The 16,722-nt window shown below is 33.5% G+C and overlaps 3 protein-coding genes across 8 annotated transcripts; 2 read left to right on the plus strand and 1 right to left on the minus strand.

Annotated features, from left to right (window-relative positions):
* The first annotated feature begins 292 nt into the window (after nucleotides 1-292).
* Nucleotides 293-3,846, plus strand: LOC124845596 (uncharacterized). The gene is made up of 4 exons (XM_047322714.2): nucleotides 293-576; nucleotides 959-1,314; nucleotides 1,409-3,347; nucleotides 3,471-3,846. The coding sequence occupies exons 2-3, from the start codon at nucleotides 968-970 to the stop codon at nucleotides 3,321-3,323; spliced, it is 2,262 nt and encodes a 753-aa protein (XP_047178670.1). The 5' UTR covers nucleotides 293-576; nucleotides 959-967; the 3' UTR covers nucleotides 3,324-3,347; nucleotides 3,471-3,846.
* Nucleotides 3,847-5,218: 1,372 nt separating this feature from the next.
* LOC124845592 (uncharacterized) lies at nucleotides 5,219-6,600 on the plus strand. 3 transcript variants are annotated; one of them, XM_088096176.1, is made up of 3 exons: nucleotides 5,220-5,946; nucleotides 6,093-6,125; nucleotides 6,271-6,600. In XM_088096176.1, exons 1-3 carry the CDS (start codon nucleotides 5,295-5,297, stop codon nucleotides 6,282-6,284), a joined length of 699 nt encoding a protein of 232 aa, XP_087952302.1. In that variant the 5' UTR covers nucleotides 5,220-5,294; the 3' UTR covers nucleotides 6,285-6,600. The 3 variants fall into 3 exon arrangements, 2 of the variants coding, with proteins under 2 accessions (XP_087952301.1, XP_087952302.1); XM_088096175.1 differs by lacking the exon at nucleotides 6,271-6,600 and having other exon boundaries at nucleotides 5,219-5,946; nucleotides 6,093-6,169; XR_015781535.1 differs by having other exon boundaries at nucleotides 5,222-6,125.
* Nucleotides 6,601-11,048: 4,448 nt separating this feature from the next.
* On the minus strand, nucleotides 11,049-16,426 carry LOC124820141 (uncharacterized). Of its 4 annotated transcripts, none has more exons than XM_088096802.1 (2): nucleotides 16,270-16,426; nucleotides 11,049-16,171 (listed from the first exon to the last, which is right to left on the minus strand). In XM_088096802.1, exon 2 carries the CDS (start codon nucleotides 15,919-15,921, stop codon nucleotides 14,056-14,058), a length of 1,866 nt encoding a protein of 621 aa, XP_087952928.1. In that variant the 5' UTR covers nucleotides 15,922-16,171; nucleotides 16,270-16,426; the 3' UTR covers nucleotides 11,049-14,055. The 4 variants fall into 4 exon arrangements, with proteins under 4 accessions (XP_087952928.1, XP_047147742.2, XP_087952926.1 ...); XM_047291786.2 differs by having other exon boundaries at nucleotides 11,049-16,142; nucleotides 16,270-16,420; XM_088096800.1 differs by having other exon boundaries at nucleotides 11,049-11,829; nucleotides 13,783-16,420.
* Between the last annotated feature and the right edge of the window lie 296 nt (nucleotides 16,427-16,722).

Genomic DNA, 16,722 nt, shown 5'->3' on the forward strand with positions numbered 1-16,722 from the left:
TATTTTTTTCCTGTTTCTAATATAGGATTTAGAAATTTTGTGTAGAAGAGTATGGGATAAGATTATGAGTAGATAACTTTTTAATAGTATACAATAAATTACCTAAATCAGGGTATGGAAAAATGCATGTTGAATATATAATGTTTTGGAAAGATAGTAAAATCATCTCAGAAGGGTTTTTTTTTTTTAATTTACCAAAAAGTCTAGGGTAACACTATCTTATTCATGCATCTAAAAGGGTAAAAAGGAGAGAGTACATGATATGAAAGAAGGATGAGAGATTACAATATAGATGGACACGTCTGTGCAAGCCCAGTTTCGTCCAGCCCTAAAAGCTTTAAATCACAAGATTTGTTTGGGAAGCAGGAGTAGGACATGACATTGCTTTCAATAAACAACAACAAATTCATATTTTGATTTTCCTTTTCTTCTTTTTCCATTCACTTTCAAAGAGAAATCAAATGTGACAGCACTCTCGCTGATGCTGCACCCACCAACTGAGAGAAGCGTGCTTCCGTGTAATCCATCGTCTTTGTTATTAGAAACCCTAATTCACCTTCTCTAGTAATCAGACAGGTATATTTGTAATATTCTTTCATTTGTGTTTCCTCTGATCTTAGGGTTACACTTTGATTGATGATCATACCTGTTCTGAATTTAAATGGAAAAACAGCAAGTTCTCCTTCAGGTTAAGAGTCTCTAATTAGGGTTAATGAAACTATATTATGTCTCAATGCCATATTTTTATTCTTGAAGGAATGGAATGTCATCTTAGTACTATAAATATTCTAATTAGCCATTCACAATCCTAAAAGTATTGAAATTTGTGTTTTTTTTTTTCTAACATCAGTAAAAAGATAGAACTAATTAGTTCTTTACACTTTTCTTTCTGTGTTGCTGTTATTACTGGAACATTCTTTATAAGTGTCATCTTGATGATAAGAATTCTCTGTTTCAGTGTTAGGTCATGGCTGCCATGAAGCTCATTGCAATATGTCAGTCCGGAGGCAAGTTTTTGACTGAGAAAGACGGTTGTTTGTCATATAAAGGTGGTGATGCTCATGCTATAGACATTGATGATGAAATGAAGTTTGCCGAGTTCAAGGTGGAAGTGGCCGAAATGTTTAATATTAGAACTGATAGCATGTCAATCAAGTATTTCCTACCTGGGAATAAGAAGACTCTCATTACTGTATCTAATGACAAGGATCTGAAGCGAATGATTAAATTTCATGGGAGTTCTTCTACTGTTGATATTTATATCCTTTTTGAAGAGGTAGTTGCCCTTGAGGTATCAAACATGCCTGGCAGTAGGTAGTTATCTTTCTTTCTGTGCTAATAATATCTCTATCTATGTTATTTTGTAGAACATTCTAGAGCTTAATTTTGGAATTTTTGAACTTTTTAGGTCAAGCAGAACAACCTTGTCTGAAACAGTAGCACCAGCACCACTCAATGCTTGTCATAGTCATATTGTTGATACTGTGCTTGATCATGATACCAATCAAATTGATACAAATATGGATATGGACATGCTACCGGAAATTTCTCCCTCTCTTCCTCTTCAATCCTCAATCGAAGAGAAGTATGCCAAGGGAGCACAGCAGTGGCAGAATACTATAACAGGGGTGGGTCAAAGGTTCAGTAGTGTACATGAATTTCGAGAATCCTTGCGTAAATATGCCATTGCTCATCAATTTGCTTTCAAATATAAGAAAAATGATAGTCATCGAGTAACTGTTAAATGCAAAGCAGATGGTTGTCCTTGGAGAATTCATGCATCAAGGTTGTCAACCACTCAGTTGATATGTATAAAGAAAATGAATTCAACTCATACCTGTGATGGGGCTTTTGCAACAACGGGGCATCAAGCAACTAGAAGTTGGGTGGCCAGTATTATAAAGGAGAAGTTGAAAGATTTTCCGGATTACAAACCTAAGGACATTGTCAATGACATCAAACAGGAATATGGAATTCAACTGAACTATTTTCAAGCATGGCGTGGGAAAGAGATTGCTAAAGAGCAGCTTCAGGGTTCTTATAAAGAGGCATACAGTCAGTTACCTTTCTTCTGTGAAAAGTTAATGGAGGCTAATCCTGGTAGTCTTGCCATGTGCACAACAAAGGAAGACTCAAGCTTCGATCGTCTCTTTGTATCACTTCATGCTTTGTTGCATGGCTTCCAACAAGGTTGCCGACCACTGATTTTCCTTGATAGCATTCCATTGAGGTCAAAATACCAAGGAACACTGTTAGCAGCAACTTCTGCAGATGCTGATGATGGTGTGTATCCTGTTGCCTTTGCCATTGTTGATGATGCAGAATGTGATGATAGCTGGCATTGGTTCTTACTTCAACTCAAATCAGTGCTTTCAACATCTTGTCCCATAACATTTGTCGCTGACAGAGAGAAGGGGCTGAAAACTTCAATTGCTGAGATATTTGAAGGTTCATTTCATGCATACTGCCTGAGATACTTGAGTGAGCAACTTTTTAGAGACTTGAAAGGACAGTTTTCTCATGAGGTAAAGCGACTCATGATTGAGGATTTATATGCTGCTGCTTATGCCACCAAACCAGAAGGTTTTCACAACTCAATGGAGAGCATTAAAAAGATTTCTGAAGAAGCTTACAATTGGATTATTCAAAGTGAACCTCAGAACTGGGCAAATTCATTTTTTCAGGGTACTAGATATAATCACATGACATCCAACTTTGGGGAGCTCTTTTATAGTTGGGTATCTGATGCAGATGAATTGCCGATAACACAGATGGTCGATGTAATTAGGGGAAAGATTATGGAGTTGATAGTTGCCAGAAAGACTGCATCGGAACAATGGGAAACTAGGCTGAGTCCGTCCATGGAAAATAAGCTTAAAAAAGAAAGTCAAAAAAATCATTCACTTTCAGTTCTGCAATCAACATGTAGCACCTATGAGGTATGTGGTGACACAACTGAGGTGGTTGATATTGACAGGTGGGAATGTAGTTGTAAAGCCTGGCAACTGACTGGTGTGCCATGTTGTCACGCCATTGCCGTAATTGTTGGCATTGGCCAAAGTATTTATGATTATTGCTCCAGATACTGTACAACTGAGAGCTACAGGTTGACGTATTCGGAGATTGTGCATCCAATTTCTGATGTGGAATTGTCTGCTTCCAAAGATTCTCAGCTTGTGGTAACAGTAACACCTCCTCCCACCAAAAGACCTCCTGGTCGACCAGCTACAAAGCGATTTGGACCTCAAGAAGTAGTCAAGCGCCATCTCCATTGCAGCCGATGCAAGGGACTTGGACATAACAAGTCTACTTGCAAGGAGTAACTATAGCACCGGATATCATCATATGTAAGTACTTCCTTCAATACAGTTATGGTTATGCTGAATTCTAAATTTGCTAGTCTTAAAATAACAGTATTGGATTGAAAATGAACTAATCTATTTCTTTTTTTTTTATTATTTTATCAATAGAGTTTCAACCAAGGATCGGTGGCACAAGGGTCTGCGCATTGCATCTAACTGATCTTGTACATTGCATCTAACTGATCTTCTGAAAGGACTGAAAAAGGCTCTAGATTTACTGTAGTTTTAGGTGTACAATAAGCATGGTAGTTCCATGGTATGTAGAATTCTTTGGCTCATGGTTTACTGGTTTAAATTCATGATGTAATCTAGACCAGATTCTCCTTGTTCTTCTTAGTCTGGATAAATGAGATAAGTGTGACAGACATAAAATTAGGGAAAGCCAAATATAAAGGGCTCATTTACTAGTTAGTACCAATAGATTCTGCATCCAATTCCACTGATTGTAAATACATCTTCAATAAAGAGTACATTGGGGTATTCAGTGCGTGATTGTTCTTAGGTTTATTTAAATTGGATTAATTTAAAATCATTGAATGTAATTTAAATGTTTAAATTAGTTTTAACCCGATATTGAAACATGAACAATTTTTGAATGGTTGAGTGAGCTATTAACTGTGAGTTTTAAGAGTAATAAATAAGGAATTTAACATATGAAGAAATTTAAAATTTATGGATTTTGGGTTACTTTTGTTTTGAATTATTTTTAAAAAATTCATTTTGATAAGATAATTTTAATTTTTTTTATAAAGTATTTAAATCATTATTGAATATAAAAATGTCAAATACAAAACTCAATTTCAATCTTGCAATCAAGTAGATATAGAAAAATAATAATAATAATAATGACGAGTTTTAATTGATATGATATGGTTGATATTAAAAAAAAAACTCATGGTATCAGTGTGGACAAAAGTTTATAAACACTAATTGAGAAATAGTTCCTATCTATAGTACAGCATAAACAGTAATGTTAATTAGAAAATAGTTGATACCATGTTGGGTAAATGATTGAAAAAGTCACATTGAATCAATAATTGAAAATATCTCAATAAGAATTAAAAAAATAATATTCCAAGCCTGAATCAAAGAGAATATTAAAAAGATACATATATACATTAGAGAAAAAAAAAATCAATCAACTGATAAGTTGTTATTGATTATATTATAACTATTATTCTTATTATTAATATCTTATGATTGTGTTAATTTTCAAATTCATTTAACTTTTATTTAAGAAATGTACAATATATTTAATAAAGTGTAAATTTTCAAAATAAAGTCTAAATTTAATTAAATAATAATGTAGAATATATAAATTTTGTCCTTATTATAGAAGGATATCAATATGTTAATATCATAGTTTAATACGGGTAACAATAGAAATATAATGAAAAGAATATGTGGTATATTTCTTATTAATTTTACATCAAAAATTTGTTACAACTTTTTAAAATTAATTATTTTATTTTTTAATTTATTTGTTTTTATAAATATTAATAGAAATGCGTATATTTTTGCACATGTATGTACATGATTATAAAAAAAATTAATTATTTTAGTTATTATTAAAATATAAATGTTATTAAATTTGTAAAAAATATATTTTTAATAGTTAATTACAAAAGAATAGATACAATAGTAATAAGAATAAAATTGATATTGAGATGTATCAAATGATTATGAAGCAGTTATTAAATACAATTTTCTTTTTATATAATTATAACTAAAAGTTTATTTTTTTAATAACTATTTTATACTTAAATCAAATGATGTAAAAAATATCATTTTCCTAAAAATGAAAACTTTCAGTTACCATAGCCTAGATAATAAAAATATCAAATGAATTTAGTTTTCTTCTTTTCTCATCTCCTCCCCATCCTCCTCATCCAAAACCCTAAAACCCTAGTTTCAAAACCAATAGCCATTGTCATGAACCTTTCTCCGACTAAACCCACTCAACCGCCTCTGGACACTGTCCTCAATCCTGAATGCGCTCACTGTGCCTCTAAGGACAGCCGTCTCTCCCACCGTCTCTGGATTCGGGGCATGAGCCGCCGCGTCTGCACCTCCTGCGTCCTCCTCCTCCACCCCTCCTCCTTCTGCTCCTCTTGCTTCCAATTCTTCGACCACCCTCTCTCTAATACCTCCGCCCCTGCTCACCGTTTCCTGTCCTGCACTAAATGCTCCTCACTCACTCACCTCGACTGTCTCCCTTCCCCTCCCCCTTCCTCCCCTTTCCTCTGTCCACCTTGCTCTCAACCAAACTTCTCTTTTTTTCCCGATTCCACCTCTTCTCTGGACAAACGCCGTGCTCTCATCTTCCTCTGCGCCTGTAAGATCGCCTCCGCCGCTGCCTCCAAGTCTCTCGCCCTCGCCCGGACTCGAGTTGAGCGAAGCGTCCGCGAGGCCGCCCTTGCAAGAAAGAGGGCTCGGGACTCTCTCGACCATTGCTCCATTCTTGACAAGATTAAGCGTCTGGGCCTCGAGGGCACCCTTGAGGTTTCTAATGCCAGGAATTTGGGAACACATCATAATAATGTTGTGTGTAAAAAAGAGGAGTTAAATAGTTTCACAGGACAGGGTAAGGTTAATGTTAAGGTACCTTCTGAGGTGCCACTCTTGCCTCGTCCTATCATCAAAAATGGAAATAATGATGGCAAATTATTGAATCGATAGAGGAGTTGATAGACTAGGATAGTTGATGTTGCCTCTACCAATATTTTGTAGGTGGCACTGGAAAACCATTGAGATTTATCCAAGGTATTATTTTTTCAGGCTTGTATTCTTAAATGATGAGTTTTTTTAGTTTGAGGATCACTTTTTTTTCCCTTATGTTTAATTCAGTTGATGATGCTGGTTTTGTAGATTAAAATATGAACACCTTGCTTGAATTGTTTGAATGCAGGTAGAAGAAGGTAAAAGAAGGGAGAAGAAGCTAGTGACTGGGTTCTAGATTTTCTGTTGCTGTGGAATTACGAGCAAAATTGTGAGCAAATGGTTCATTTTTAATTCGATATATCCTTGTAAAGCCTCTTTAGTAATGTGATTATGCAATTTGAGTACTATAAGCTGTAATTACTTCAAGCACATATTTTCCTCTTTAGGAGAAGTTGGGTTAGACCTATTTTCATTCTTTTTCTTTTTATTTTCTTTAGGGACTGATTGATTGACTGCTTCATAATGACTTTGGATATCTTGGATTCATTAGCTATCAATTTTGGAAATTTTGGATTTAGGATTTCTTTTTCACTGAAGATTTTTGTTTGTAATTTGGCCATAGCAAATTTCACTTTCGATCATGGCGTGTTGCACATATTTCAGAACTGGTTAGAGATTTGCTGGAGTTAATGTTTGCATTAGAAGGAATTTAAATTTTTTTATGTATTTCAACTTATGTCAAGTTTATGTTTCTGCTTAGCCTCCTATTGATTATGCTGGGATTAGGTCATACGCCTCATAATAAACTTTTGATTTTTTCCATAGGGATAATTTAAAATCAGCTTATATATAATTTAAAACGGAGAGAAATTTAGATAAGATATATCATATAACTTTTTTCAAATTAATTTATGTATATGCTAAATTATAGTTAATAAAAAAGAAGTCAATTTTAACTAAAAAGTTAGTTTTGATTTTTCTTTAGTTTTTTCTTTTAAAAGTTCTTATACTCAAAATAAACTCTAACACTATGACAGCTTTCCAGCAATCTTCTTATCCCATGGTGCAAAACAATTCTTTGAAACTTTGCTGTCAAATTGAACCATTGGGTTATAACCGGGTATGAACGTTTCAGTTTATCTTGGAGTGACTATTTAGTATGGAGTTACTATTTAGCAAATCTAATTTCACTTATTTATTAATAATTTGAAAAAATTTAAATTTGATTTGATTTATCATGAATTAAGAAATTAAATAGGTTAGTTTAGTTCATTTAATTATAATTTTTTTAATTAAAAAATATAACAATTTTTTTTAATTTAAATATAAATAAAAAGAAATGGTCTTTAAGTTAAATTTATTATCAATCAAATATAATATTTTATTCACACGTATATCACAATATTTTTGTATAGATTTTTTTGTTGTCTAATTATTGTTAATAAATAATTTTATGCAAGTCTCCGATATAACTCACATGTTTAATTTGGATAAGTTGAGTTATTAATAAGTCAGATTTAAAATTAATTTATTTTTAAATTTTAATTTTTTTTAATTTATTTGGTAAATACTTGTACTTTTAATCCTCAAGGTTGTCACTAGCTAGTAATTTGCTTAATACTTAGCACTTTTAAGACCATTTGATTGCAGAAAGAAGCATAAAATAACTTCATGGATAAAACATGACATGTACACATTGTAAAGGTAAATTATTTTAAGTAAAGTCATAAAAATCAAAAGTCATTCCACATCTTACTAAGTAGGTGCTGAATGAACAGTCCTTGATGGATGGAGCAGCACTCATGATGGAACTGACATGTTAATTGTTAGCCCTCCTAGTCGCATAGATATTATTAACCACATATTCCATAGATATTAATAATTTCAAGAAATTAAAATAAATAGATTTGAATTACTTACAATTAAATTTTCTTTTATTTATTTAAATAATTTGTTTGGATAAATTAATTAAAATACCTTATATTTCAATGTTTGAATAAAACAATTTAATTTTTATGTTAACGCAAATTTAATTTTATTTTTTAGTCATAGTTGAATTAATTTGATTTTCAATTCAGGACAACTCGTCTTGATTTTTAGTTCAAAGTAACTCTAATAGATTTAATTTGATTCTAGTAGATTCAACTTAGCTCCATCTTTGGTCTGACCCGAATTGATTCAACATTTGGTCCAAGCAAACCTAGTTCAGTCTCTGATCCTAATCGACTCAGCTCTATCTTTAGTTCGAATCGACTCAACTCGACCTGCGACCTAGGTCGACCTAGCTCAACCTCGACTTGAGTCAACCTTTGGTCTAGGATGACCCAACTCGACCTTCGATCCTAACAAACTTGATTGAACCTTTAGTCCAAGGTGACTTGACTAAGCCTTTAGCCTGGGTTGACTCGACTGAGATTTCATCCTAGATTGACTCGATTGAGTCTGAATCCTGGGTTGACTCAACTCAACTTTCGACCTTAGTTGACTTGACTGAGCCTTCATCCTAAGTCGACTCGGATTGACCTTTATGAATGGAGTAAAAAAGAGCAAAATATCAAATTTCTTATATTTTTGAAGGTCTTTGAAATTATTATATTTTATTAATTTGAAATACCTTCTAAAATTTCTTAAATTTGAATTTCTTTCTAAATTTTTTTATCCAAACAAGTCATTTTAGTATAAAGAACTTTAAAATCTTCAAATAAATAAATTTCCTTCTAAGTTACCTCATCTAAACACAACATAAACAAAATCCGAATATTGTGCTTAGATAAGACATTTCAACAATTCCAAGAAATTGAAATCCATAGTATTTGAGTTATTTACAACTGAATTCTCTTAATTTCTCAAATAGTTGTTTAGATAGAATAATTGAAATATCTTATATTTTAGTTTTCATGTTTGAATCAAGCAGTTCAATTACTCTTTTAAGGCAAACTCAACTTCATATTTAAGCTCGAGTTAAGTCTCGACTATCGATCTGGAGTGACTCGGATTGACCACCGACTCAATCAACTCGAGTCAACTTTTATTATGGACCAACTCAATTCAACCTTTGTTAGTGGAGTGAACATGAATGAAATTTCAAATTTCTTATATTTTTTAGAGTTGAAATTATTCTATTTTATTCATTTGAAATATTTTTCATAAAAAATTATATTTGAATTTCTTTCTAATTATTTTATCCAAACATATCATTTTAGTGTCATAAGTTTTAAATTCTTTAAATAAATAAATTATCCTTCTAAATTACTTAATCCAATCACAACTTAAATTCTGTCTAATGTGATAGAGTCGCAACGGGTATCAATCCAATAAATCTCCAATTTTAGTAGCTAAATTGTGTTATGTTATCCATGAAAACTAAAGCAAATGTTGGAGGAAAATACAGAAGAAGCTATCTACTCTAGCACAGTGCAATAAACTCAAGAAAAAAAAAACTAAAAACGATGCAAACAGATGTGCGAAGATGTAACAGGTTCGCATGACAGGTCAGAGATGAAAATGCTCAAATCAATACTTGAATGATGTAATATGATGAATGAATATGAAAAACACCTAGAAAATATGAATAGAAAATAATTTGGCTCATAAATATACCTAAAACAATGCAGCAACATGAAACCCAAAACTGTTGGTGAAAAGTACTGAATGAAAACCTAACTTTCACTAGGTGTTTGATGAAATGCATGTGAGAACCAAATTTGTGTTTTACGCAAAACTAATGCATGGAACATATTTCAATGATTATTACCATGCAATGAATGTATTTAAAACTGTCAAAACACTCATAAATCTTAATTTCACACTTCTAACCAATTTTTGGCAGCAAATGGGCTAAAATAGTGCATCAGTATCTTTTACAACAAATGTGATATGCATAAAATGGGTCCAGATGATATATGATGCATGAATTCATGATATGAAATGTTATAAAAATCTAAAACAATGTAGAAATATGAATTACCAAACTATTTGATGAAAATTTTACAAGAAACTCTAATATGCACAATGTGTTCGACAAAATGCCTAATAGAACTACAATGTGATTATACAATGGAGATGATTGAAACAAGTTTAGATCACTAAAATAATGCATGATATGAATTTAGAAAGGTTAAACTACTCAAAATCCACAAAATCACCCTCTAAACCAGATTTGGCAGCCTAAGCAATGTGTATCAGCATTACAGGAAAATTAACAGCAAAAAGGGTCTAGTGTGGTCTGTGATGAATAATGTATTTCTATGTCATGCTATGAATGTAAACATGATATGAATATACAAAACTCCTAAAATTAACCAACTAGGAAACCCAACTATAGGGTAAGAACTGGAAAATGAGGATTAGAACTGTAATTAGATGTATAGACATGAATATAATATGGAAACAAACAATCATGAAACAGTGATTAGAAATGAAAGTAAAACAGAAACTAAAAGTCATCATTCAAACCCAAGATAGAACTATTGGCACAGGATGTAACAAACATAACTACCAAAACTGGAAAAAATAGAGATCTGAGACAGAACTGGAACTAACTATCAGAACAAGTTTAAAATGATTAAAATGCAATGTTGAAAGTGAGATTAAACTGGAAAACAATTGCAGAAAGTAAATCATATGTAAAAATGGAAATCAAAGAAAACAACATGAAGGCAGTAGCATAAACAGATAAAAACTGTCTAAACCAGAATTTCAAAATTGAATTAATGTCCACTAAGATTCACTCATGCTAGCCCGGGTCAATTCTGACCTCTTGGTGTTTAATTAGTCACATTGTGCTCACTAGAACATCAGCATGAATCCATAACCGAGTCTAGTTAAAATGCAAGAGTGAGACCCAAATCTTCATCTATAAAACCTGAGTTTCTGATTTAGAAGGAAGAAACTAACACAATGCATTGAAATATAAATGGGAAGAAACTAACACAATGCATTGAAATATAAATGGGAATGACTTAAACTCAGAAATTAAAGACAAGAACAGTAAAGAAATCTGTAAAAGTGCAAAGGAAAGTAAAATTGCATGAAAAACAGAATTGGATTGAATAAACCTGGTTCAAAATTACAAAGTACAATGAAGTTTGGTTGCCTTTGCTCACATTGTAGTCTAAGACAGCCAAGAGCTCCAAGGCAAATGTTCTCTCAAACTCAGAACTACTTTAGAGAAACTGTATTGTAAACTATACTACTGAAAATATTATAAACCCTACTAAGAAAGCCATATTGTAAACAAGTTTCTACATGAACTCCCAAGTCTTTTTATATAGGCTGAAAGTGAAGTCCAAAACTGAAAAGGGAAGAGACAAACTGATTGCACAGGTCATGATTACACTAAGCTCAGACTAAGTTCCTTAACTGCTTTTACTGGTTACTCCAGTTACAAGTCTTCAGGTCAACTGACTTTTCCAGCTCCAAAGAATCAGCTACATGTTAGACTGGTTGTCCTAAGTTGCTTTAGTTGAAGCTAATCTGCCCACTCCACTTCCAACTGGCTGCAGCAAGTAGCCCTCACTGGTTAGACAGGTTACACGTCCAGGTACAGCCCTTCACTTGACAGGTTCAGCTCCCAACCAATCAGCTCTTAAGTGACGTTGACAGTCTTGTCCAGGTTCCATTTTCAGCTTTTCCAGGCAGGTGTAGGTTACTGCTGTCTTTTCCAGCTCCCACTCTTCATAAGTGACCTTTGGCAGCAGGTCAGCACTTGTCAGTCTTTGGCTACAGCAGGTCATTTTATTAACTGAATTCTTCACTGCACCAATGTTCACTGCACTAAATTCTCACAGCACCTAAAATCCACAAGCTGAAAATTCATACAAGAATTATTAAGCACATAAAAACTAAATTTTTCTCTGCACTAAAAATCAAAGGCTGAATTATATGTACAAACTAAACTAGGATGAATCCTCATCTCACTACTCAACTGCTACTGTTAAGAACAAAAAGAAGCACCAAACAAAGCATCAAGATTTCCAAACAGGCTGAAAACAGGCCAAGCAAGTAAAGCAAAGTAATTTTCATTCAAAAATCAGTTCATAGATCAGAATCACAGCCTCACAAGTCAGTGTACATCTCATCCTCTCATGGGTATGACGTTAGTGTTTATCTATCAGCATATCACATCATGAATCTAGCACCAGCATAAGCTTGAAGAGCCTCTAACATTGCTACTCATTATCAACACAACTGAAGATCAATAGGACTTTAATCAAGCTTTACAGATTCGGTGTAAGATATGGAAAATTATTCAAAGCTAAAACACTAAAGATTAAGTGAAATATCATGCTCTAAAAGATTCACAGATTCAGCCATCACTCTCTTTCATTTTTTTCTTTTCATTCTTTTTCAGCTTTTCTCTTTTGAAACTTAGCCACATTTTTTTTTTCTTTTTCTCATCTAATCTTTCTTTCTCAAACCACTTACACAATTTTCAGCACTTTCAAATTGATATAATTGTTATAGCAAACTCCCCCACACTTGAATTTTACCAAAATCCAAAACAGTTCCAGAGCCCCTTCACAGCTCAATAATAAGGTATGGCATGGTTTTTCTGGTCTAAGGGCTTGAAATGAGCAGGTCAATCACAAGAACATGTCAAACAGGCTCAGAAATTGGGTTCAATGGGAAAAATTGCAAGGTAGACTTTATTTAGTCAAGTGGATAAAGAAACAACAATGGCCTATATCACATCAAGAGTTGCAACTGAAAACAAGCTATGTCAACTAGAGTCAATTCAAGTTCTTCCAAACACTAGAAATCATGAGTGCATCATATACAAGAAGGAAACAGTAATATGGCTCAAGTCTGACAAGGTCAAATCTGTCAAACTGATCTAGAACTGAAGTTATCATGAAAAATCTACTCTACTATCAATGAATGACTGAATCAAACAATTTGGAATTTCTAAAATTTGAAAGTTGGCAATGTCTTCACAAGAAAACAGCTAAGGTAACAAGAATAAGGCTCAAACAAACTGTAAACAAATTTTATAACAGCAAAAAAAGTTCAAAACTAAAAGCTACTATTCAAATCAGCAAAAGAATTATCTAAACCAGTCTAAAAAACAGCAAAAGAAACTAAAAACAGAATCAAAATACTCATAACCTCAAGTCAGTACAAGAAATAAAAAACTGGTTAGTCAAAACTGTTAGCTAAACACTAGCAAAATCCAGGTTAGTGACTGATGAACTCAGCAAAAAGGGTTAGTGAAACTAAAAAGGGTTAGCCAAAACTGACCATGTCAGAAAAAAGAGTTAACAGAACTGGTTAATTAAAACTGGTTAGCAAAACTCAAAACTGCATATTGGACTAAACAAAATACTACTACTATAATATCAAAACTAAGCTAGTTACCATCTAAAAACAACAAATAATACTCAAAAATACCAAGAGAAATTCAAAGTAGCAAGTAAGACTCAAAATAGAAAAATAGAATCAAAAGAGGAGATAAGACTCAAAAACAGCAGTACTGCACTTATCTACTTCTAAAAACAGCAAATGGTTCAAATATGACTAAAAGAAAAGCAATCAAGAGTGTAAAACAGCAAAAAGAAGTTTAAAAGCAGCTAAAATAGATAGCAATCAGCAAAAGAAAATCAGCACAAAAGCAAAAAAGAAACCATTCCCCCACCCTTAAATCACACATTGTCCTCAATGTGCAAGGGGAGCAATCTGGAAAGAGAAAAGGGAGTACAGAATTAAGTATAAAATGCAGAAAGAAAATTGTTCTGAGGTAATGAAAAAGAAAAAGAAAAACCGGAATGAAAACTCTGAAGCTGAAGTGCACTAGTCTTCCACTATTGGTTCTGTCATATCCTTGGATTTCTCACTGGCTGAGCAGGAATTGCTCCAGATTTTTGCTGAACCAACTCACTCACAGCAGTAGCTAGCTGACCAATCTGTGTCTTCAAATCTTGAATGGTAGCTTCTACGGATGTCTCTTTTCACTTGGTGCTGTGGTGCAAAAGTTTGTGGTCTGAACTGTTGAAAATGACCAGGATTAAGATTCTTTTTACACAATGCTGAAGTATCATGTATCCCCGAGGCCTTCTGCAAGAATATTGCTAACAGAATCTAGTGAGGCAGAATCGTCAAACAACATTGCTTGAGTCATTCCTTTTCTAACATCAGATCCAATCAATAGATTATGAGTGGTTGCATCAGGAACCCAACCTTTTTCTAACATTGAGTCTAGTAATCGACGGGCCTCGTGTTCCCTACCCTCTTTCAACAGGCCAGTTATCAGTAAGCCATACATTGCTGAATTCAAAATGTCCCCACATGAAATTCTATCAATTGCACTAGAAATCATAGATAACTGAGAATGATTGGCCATGAATAACAGTTGATCAAATAGTTGGTCTGGATCAGGTATTAGACCTTCATTGATCATTGTATTGAAAAATAAAACACATTCCTTTATTTTGTTTTGTCTACTCATACTTTGAATAAGAATACAATATGCTTCCAGGTCAAGATTACTGCCCACCATCAACATTTGTGAGAGGAATGCTAACAAATCTTCTGCCCTCCTTGATCTTAACAACAACTGCATGATAGCAGTGTGTGTGGCAATACAGCAAGAAATAGCACAAAAACAAGCTAATTGCCATAGTCTTATGGCTTCTTTGACCTGTCCAGAGTCACAGACACATTTTATCAATTTGTAGAAGGCCAAGGAGTGAAGAGAGCATCTCTTCATTGACATATAGTGAAACGCTTCCATGGCATCTTCAGAATGTTTGATGTCACAGAGACCACCAACTAGTTCAGAATATGAGGCAAAATCTAAAATCCAGCATCTGGCGCAAATTTTATGAAATAGTTTCATTGCTTCTTCATACTTGCCCAATCTACAGTTGCCAATTACAAGAGCAGAATATGTTGCACAGTCAAGAATAACAAATGATTTGATCATCCTGCCAAGAAGTATATGTGCCTTCTTGATGTCTTCATTCTCACAAAACCATCTAATGAGAATGTTCCAAGATTCACAATCCGCAATGTGTCTCTCAGACATTGTCTCCAGCAGAACATTTGCTGCCAGAATTTCACCAGCATTACAGCAACCTTCAAGCAATGTATTGAAAGGAGCAGTTTCATGAACTTGTCTATTTTCTAAAAACACTATAGCCTCCTTAATTTTCCCTAATTCACAGAAGCAATTCATTATATCAACAAGAACATAATGCTTTGGTGGCATACCACTTTCTATCATCTCATTTATAAGGGCAACAGCAGAATCCAACTGCAAGTTGTTGCAAAAACACCTTACTAGAACCTCATAAATGAAAGAATCTGGCTCAAGATCAGAATCTTTCATCATTCTAAACAACTTCACAGCCTCATCTATTTTATTTTCTCTGCAAAACAGAGGTATTATGCACGTATGAAAACTCAAATCTGGTTGACATTGAACTTTGAACATTTGTTCTAAAATAATAGCAGCTTCATCCACTCGACCATTTTGAATGAGAGCCTTCACAAGAATCTCAAACGTCTTCGTATTTGGATTGCACCCTTTATTTTTCATTCTCCTAAATTGATCCAAACCTAAGTCAATCTGATTGGTGGCAAACAATGCCTTCATCAAACAATTCAAAGTTTCAACTGTGGGTAACACACATGCCTTCATCATCTCTTTATAAACAAACAACGCCTTTTGAAATTCTCTACCCTTTCCTCCCACAAGAGCACCCAATAAAGCATTAAAAGCTTCAATGGGCAGTCTATACCCACCCAAATTCATGTTCACTAAGACTGTAATAGCTTCTTCAATCCTACAATGCTCCACAAATGAGTGAACCAATCTCACAAAGGCTTCTTCAGTACCAGGGCACCTATCCTTGGCCATTTTTTCACAAAAATCCCTCATCTCCACAACTTTCCCAGCCATACCCAGTTTCAAAACTATCCTATAATATGTGTTCGAAGTGTGATGAAAACTCTTTTGCCTTGAAGCCCAATTGAAAATCCTAACCGCTGAGTTCAAATCATGTGTACGGTCCAAGATCCGGATTAAGTTGTCAGGGGCAAGCTTATTTCTCAAAAAGTTGAGATTTCGTTCAAATTCAGATGAATCCTTGAGTTTAACAATCTCAGGGGTTTCTGAAATATCTGCAATACTAGAAGAGAAATAAACCCATCTGAAGAATCGAGTAGGATATGTCAAAGATGGAAGCTTTATTGCCATGGAACAAAGTCAAAGAATAATTGAAGAGATGGGAAAAATTGAAACCCTGACCTGAGAAGGATATTTGTCGTCAGTCATGTATGGAATAAAATTTCAGAAGGAGGGAGTTCAGTAGGTTCTCAAGGAAACAGGAACACAGCAAATTTTGTGATTGTAAAAGTTTTATTTTCAAAATATGTCTGTGATGATTTAGGTCTTCCTAGCTGATTACGCTTAAATTTTGGAGTTTTTCTAAAATATTTGAATGAATATATGTAAGCTTTTTATACCAACATGATCTGAATTAAAAAAAAAAAACAGAAATAAGTTAGGTTAATAACTTTTTGTTAAACTTTTTTCGAGTTTTCAATTTATTTCTTTGATATAAATTTAACCAATCTTAGTTTCTAAAAGATTTTCATTCATGTTTTATTAAAGAAAATAGAGAGAAAAAAAAATAGATGCAAAATAAGTAAAAATAAAATGAAAAAATTAGTATAATATTTTTCATTCATGTGTTTACAC

This window comes from Vigna umbellata, chromosome 8 (assembly GCF_029865625.1).
Source record: "Vigna umbellata cultivar VRB3 chromosome 8, Vumbellata_1.0, whole genome shotgun sequence".
NCBI classification, from domain to species: domain Eukaryota; kingdom Viridiplantae; phylum Streptophyta; class Magnoliopsida; order Fabales; family Fabaceae; genus Vigna; species Vigna umbellata.

Coding starts and splice junctions, on each gene's coding strand:
- LOC124845596 (XM_047322714.2), top strand. CDS start 968: ATGGCTGCCATGAAGCTCATTGCAATATGTCAGTCCGGAGGCAAGTTT. Junction 1,315..1,408: donor TCAAACATGCCTGGCAGTAG/GTAGTTATCTTT, acceptor TGAACTTTTTAG/GTCAAGCAGAACAACCTTGT.
- LOC124845592 (XM_088096175.1), top strand. CDS start 5,295: ATGAACCTTTCTCCGACTAAACCCACTCAACCGCCTCTGGACACTGTC. Junction 5,947..6,092: donor AAATAGTTTCACAGGACAGG/GTAAGGTTAATG, acceptor AATATTTTGTAG/GTGGCACTGGAAAACCATTG.
- LOC124820141 (XM_088096800.1), bottom strand. CDS start 16,218: ATGGCAATAAAGCTTCCATCTTTGACATATCCTACTCGATTCTTCAGA.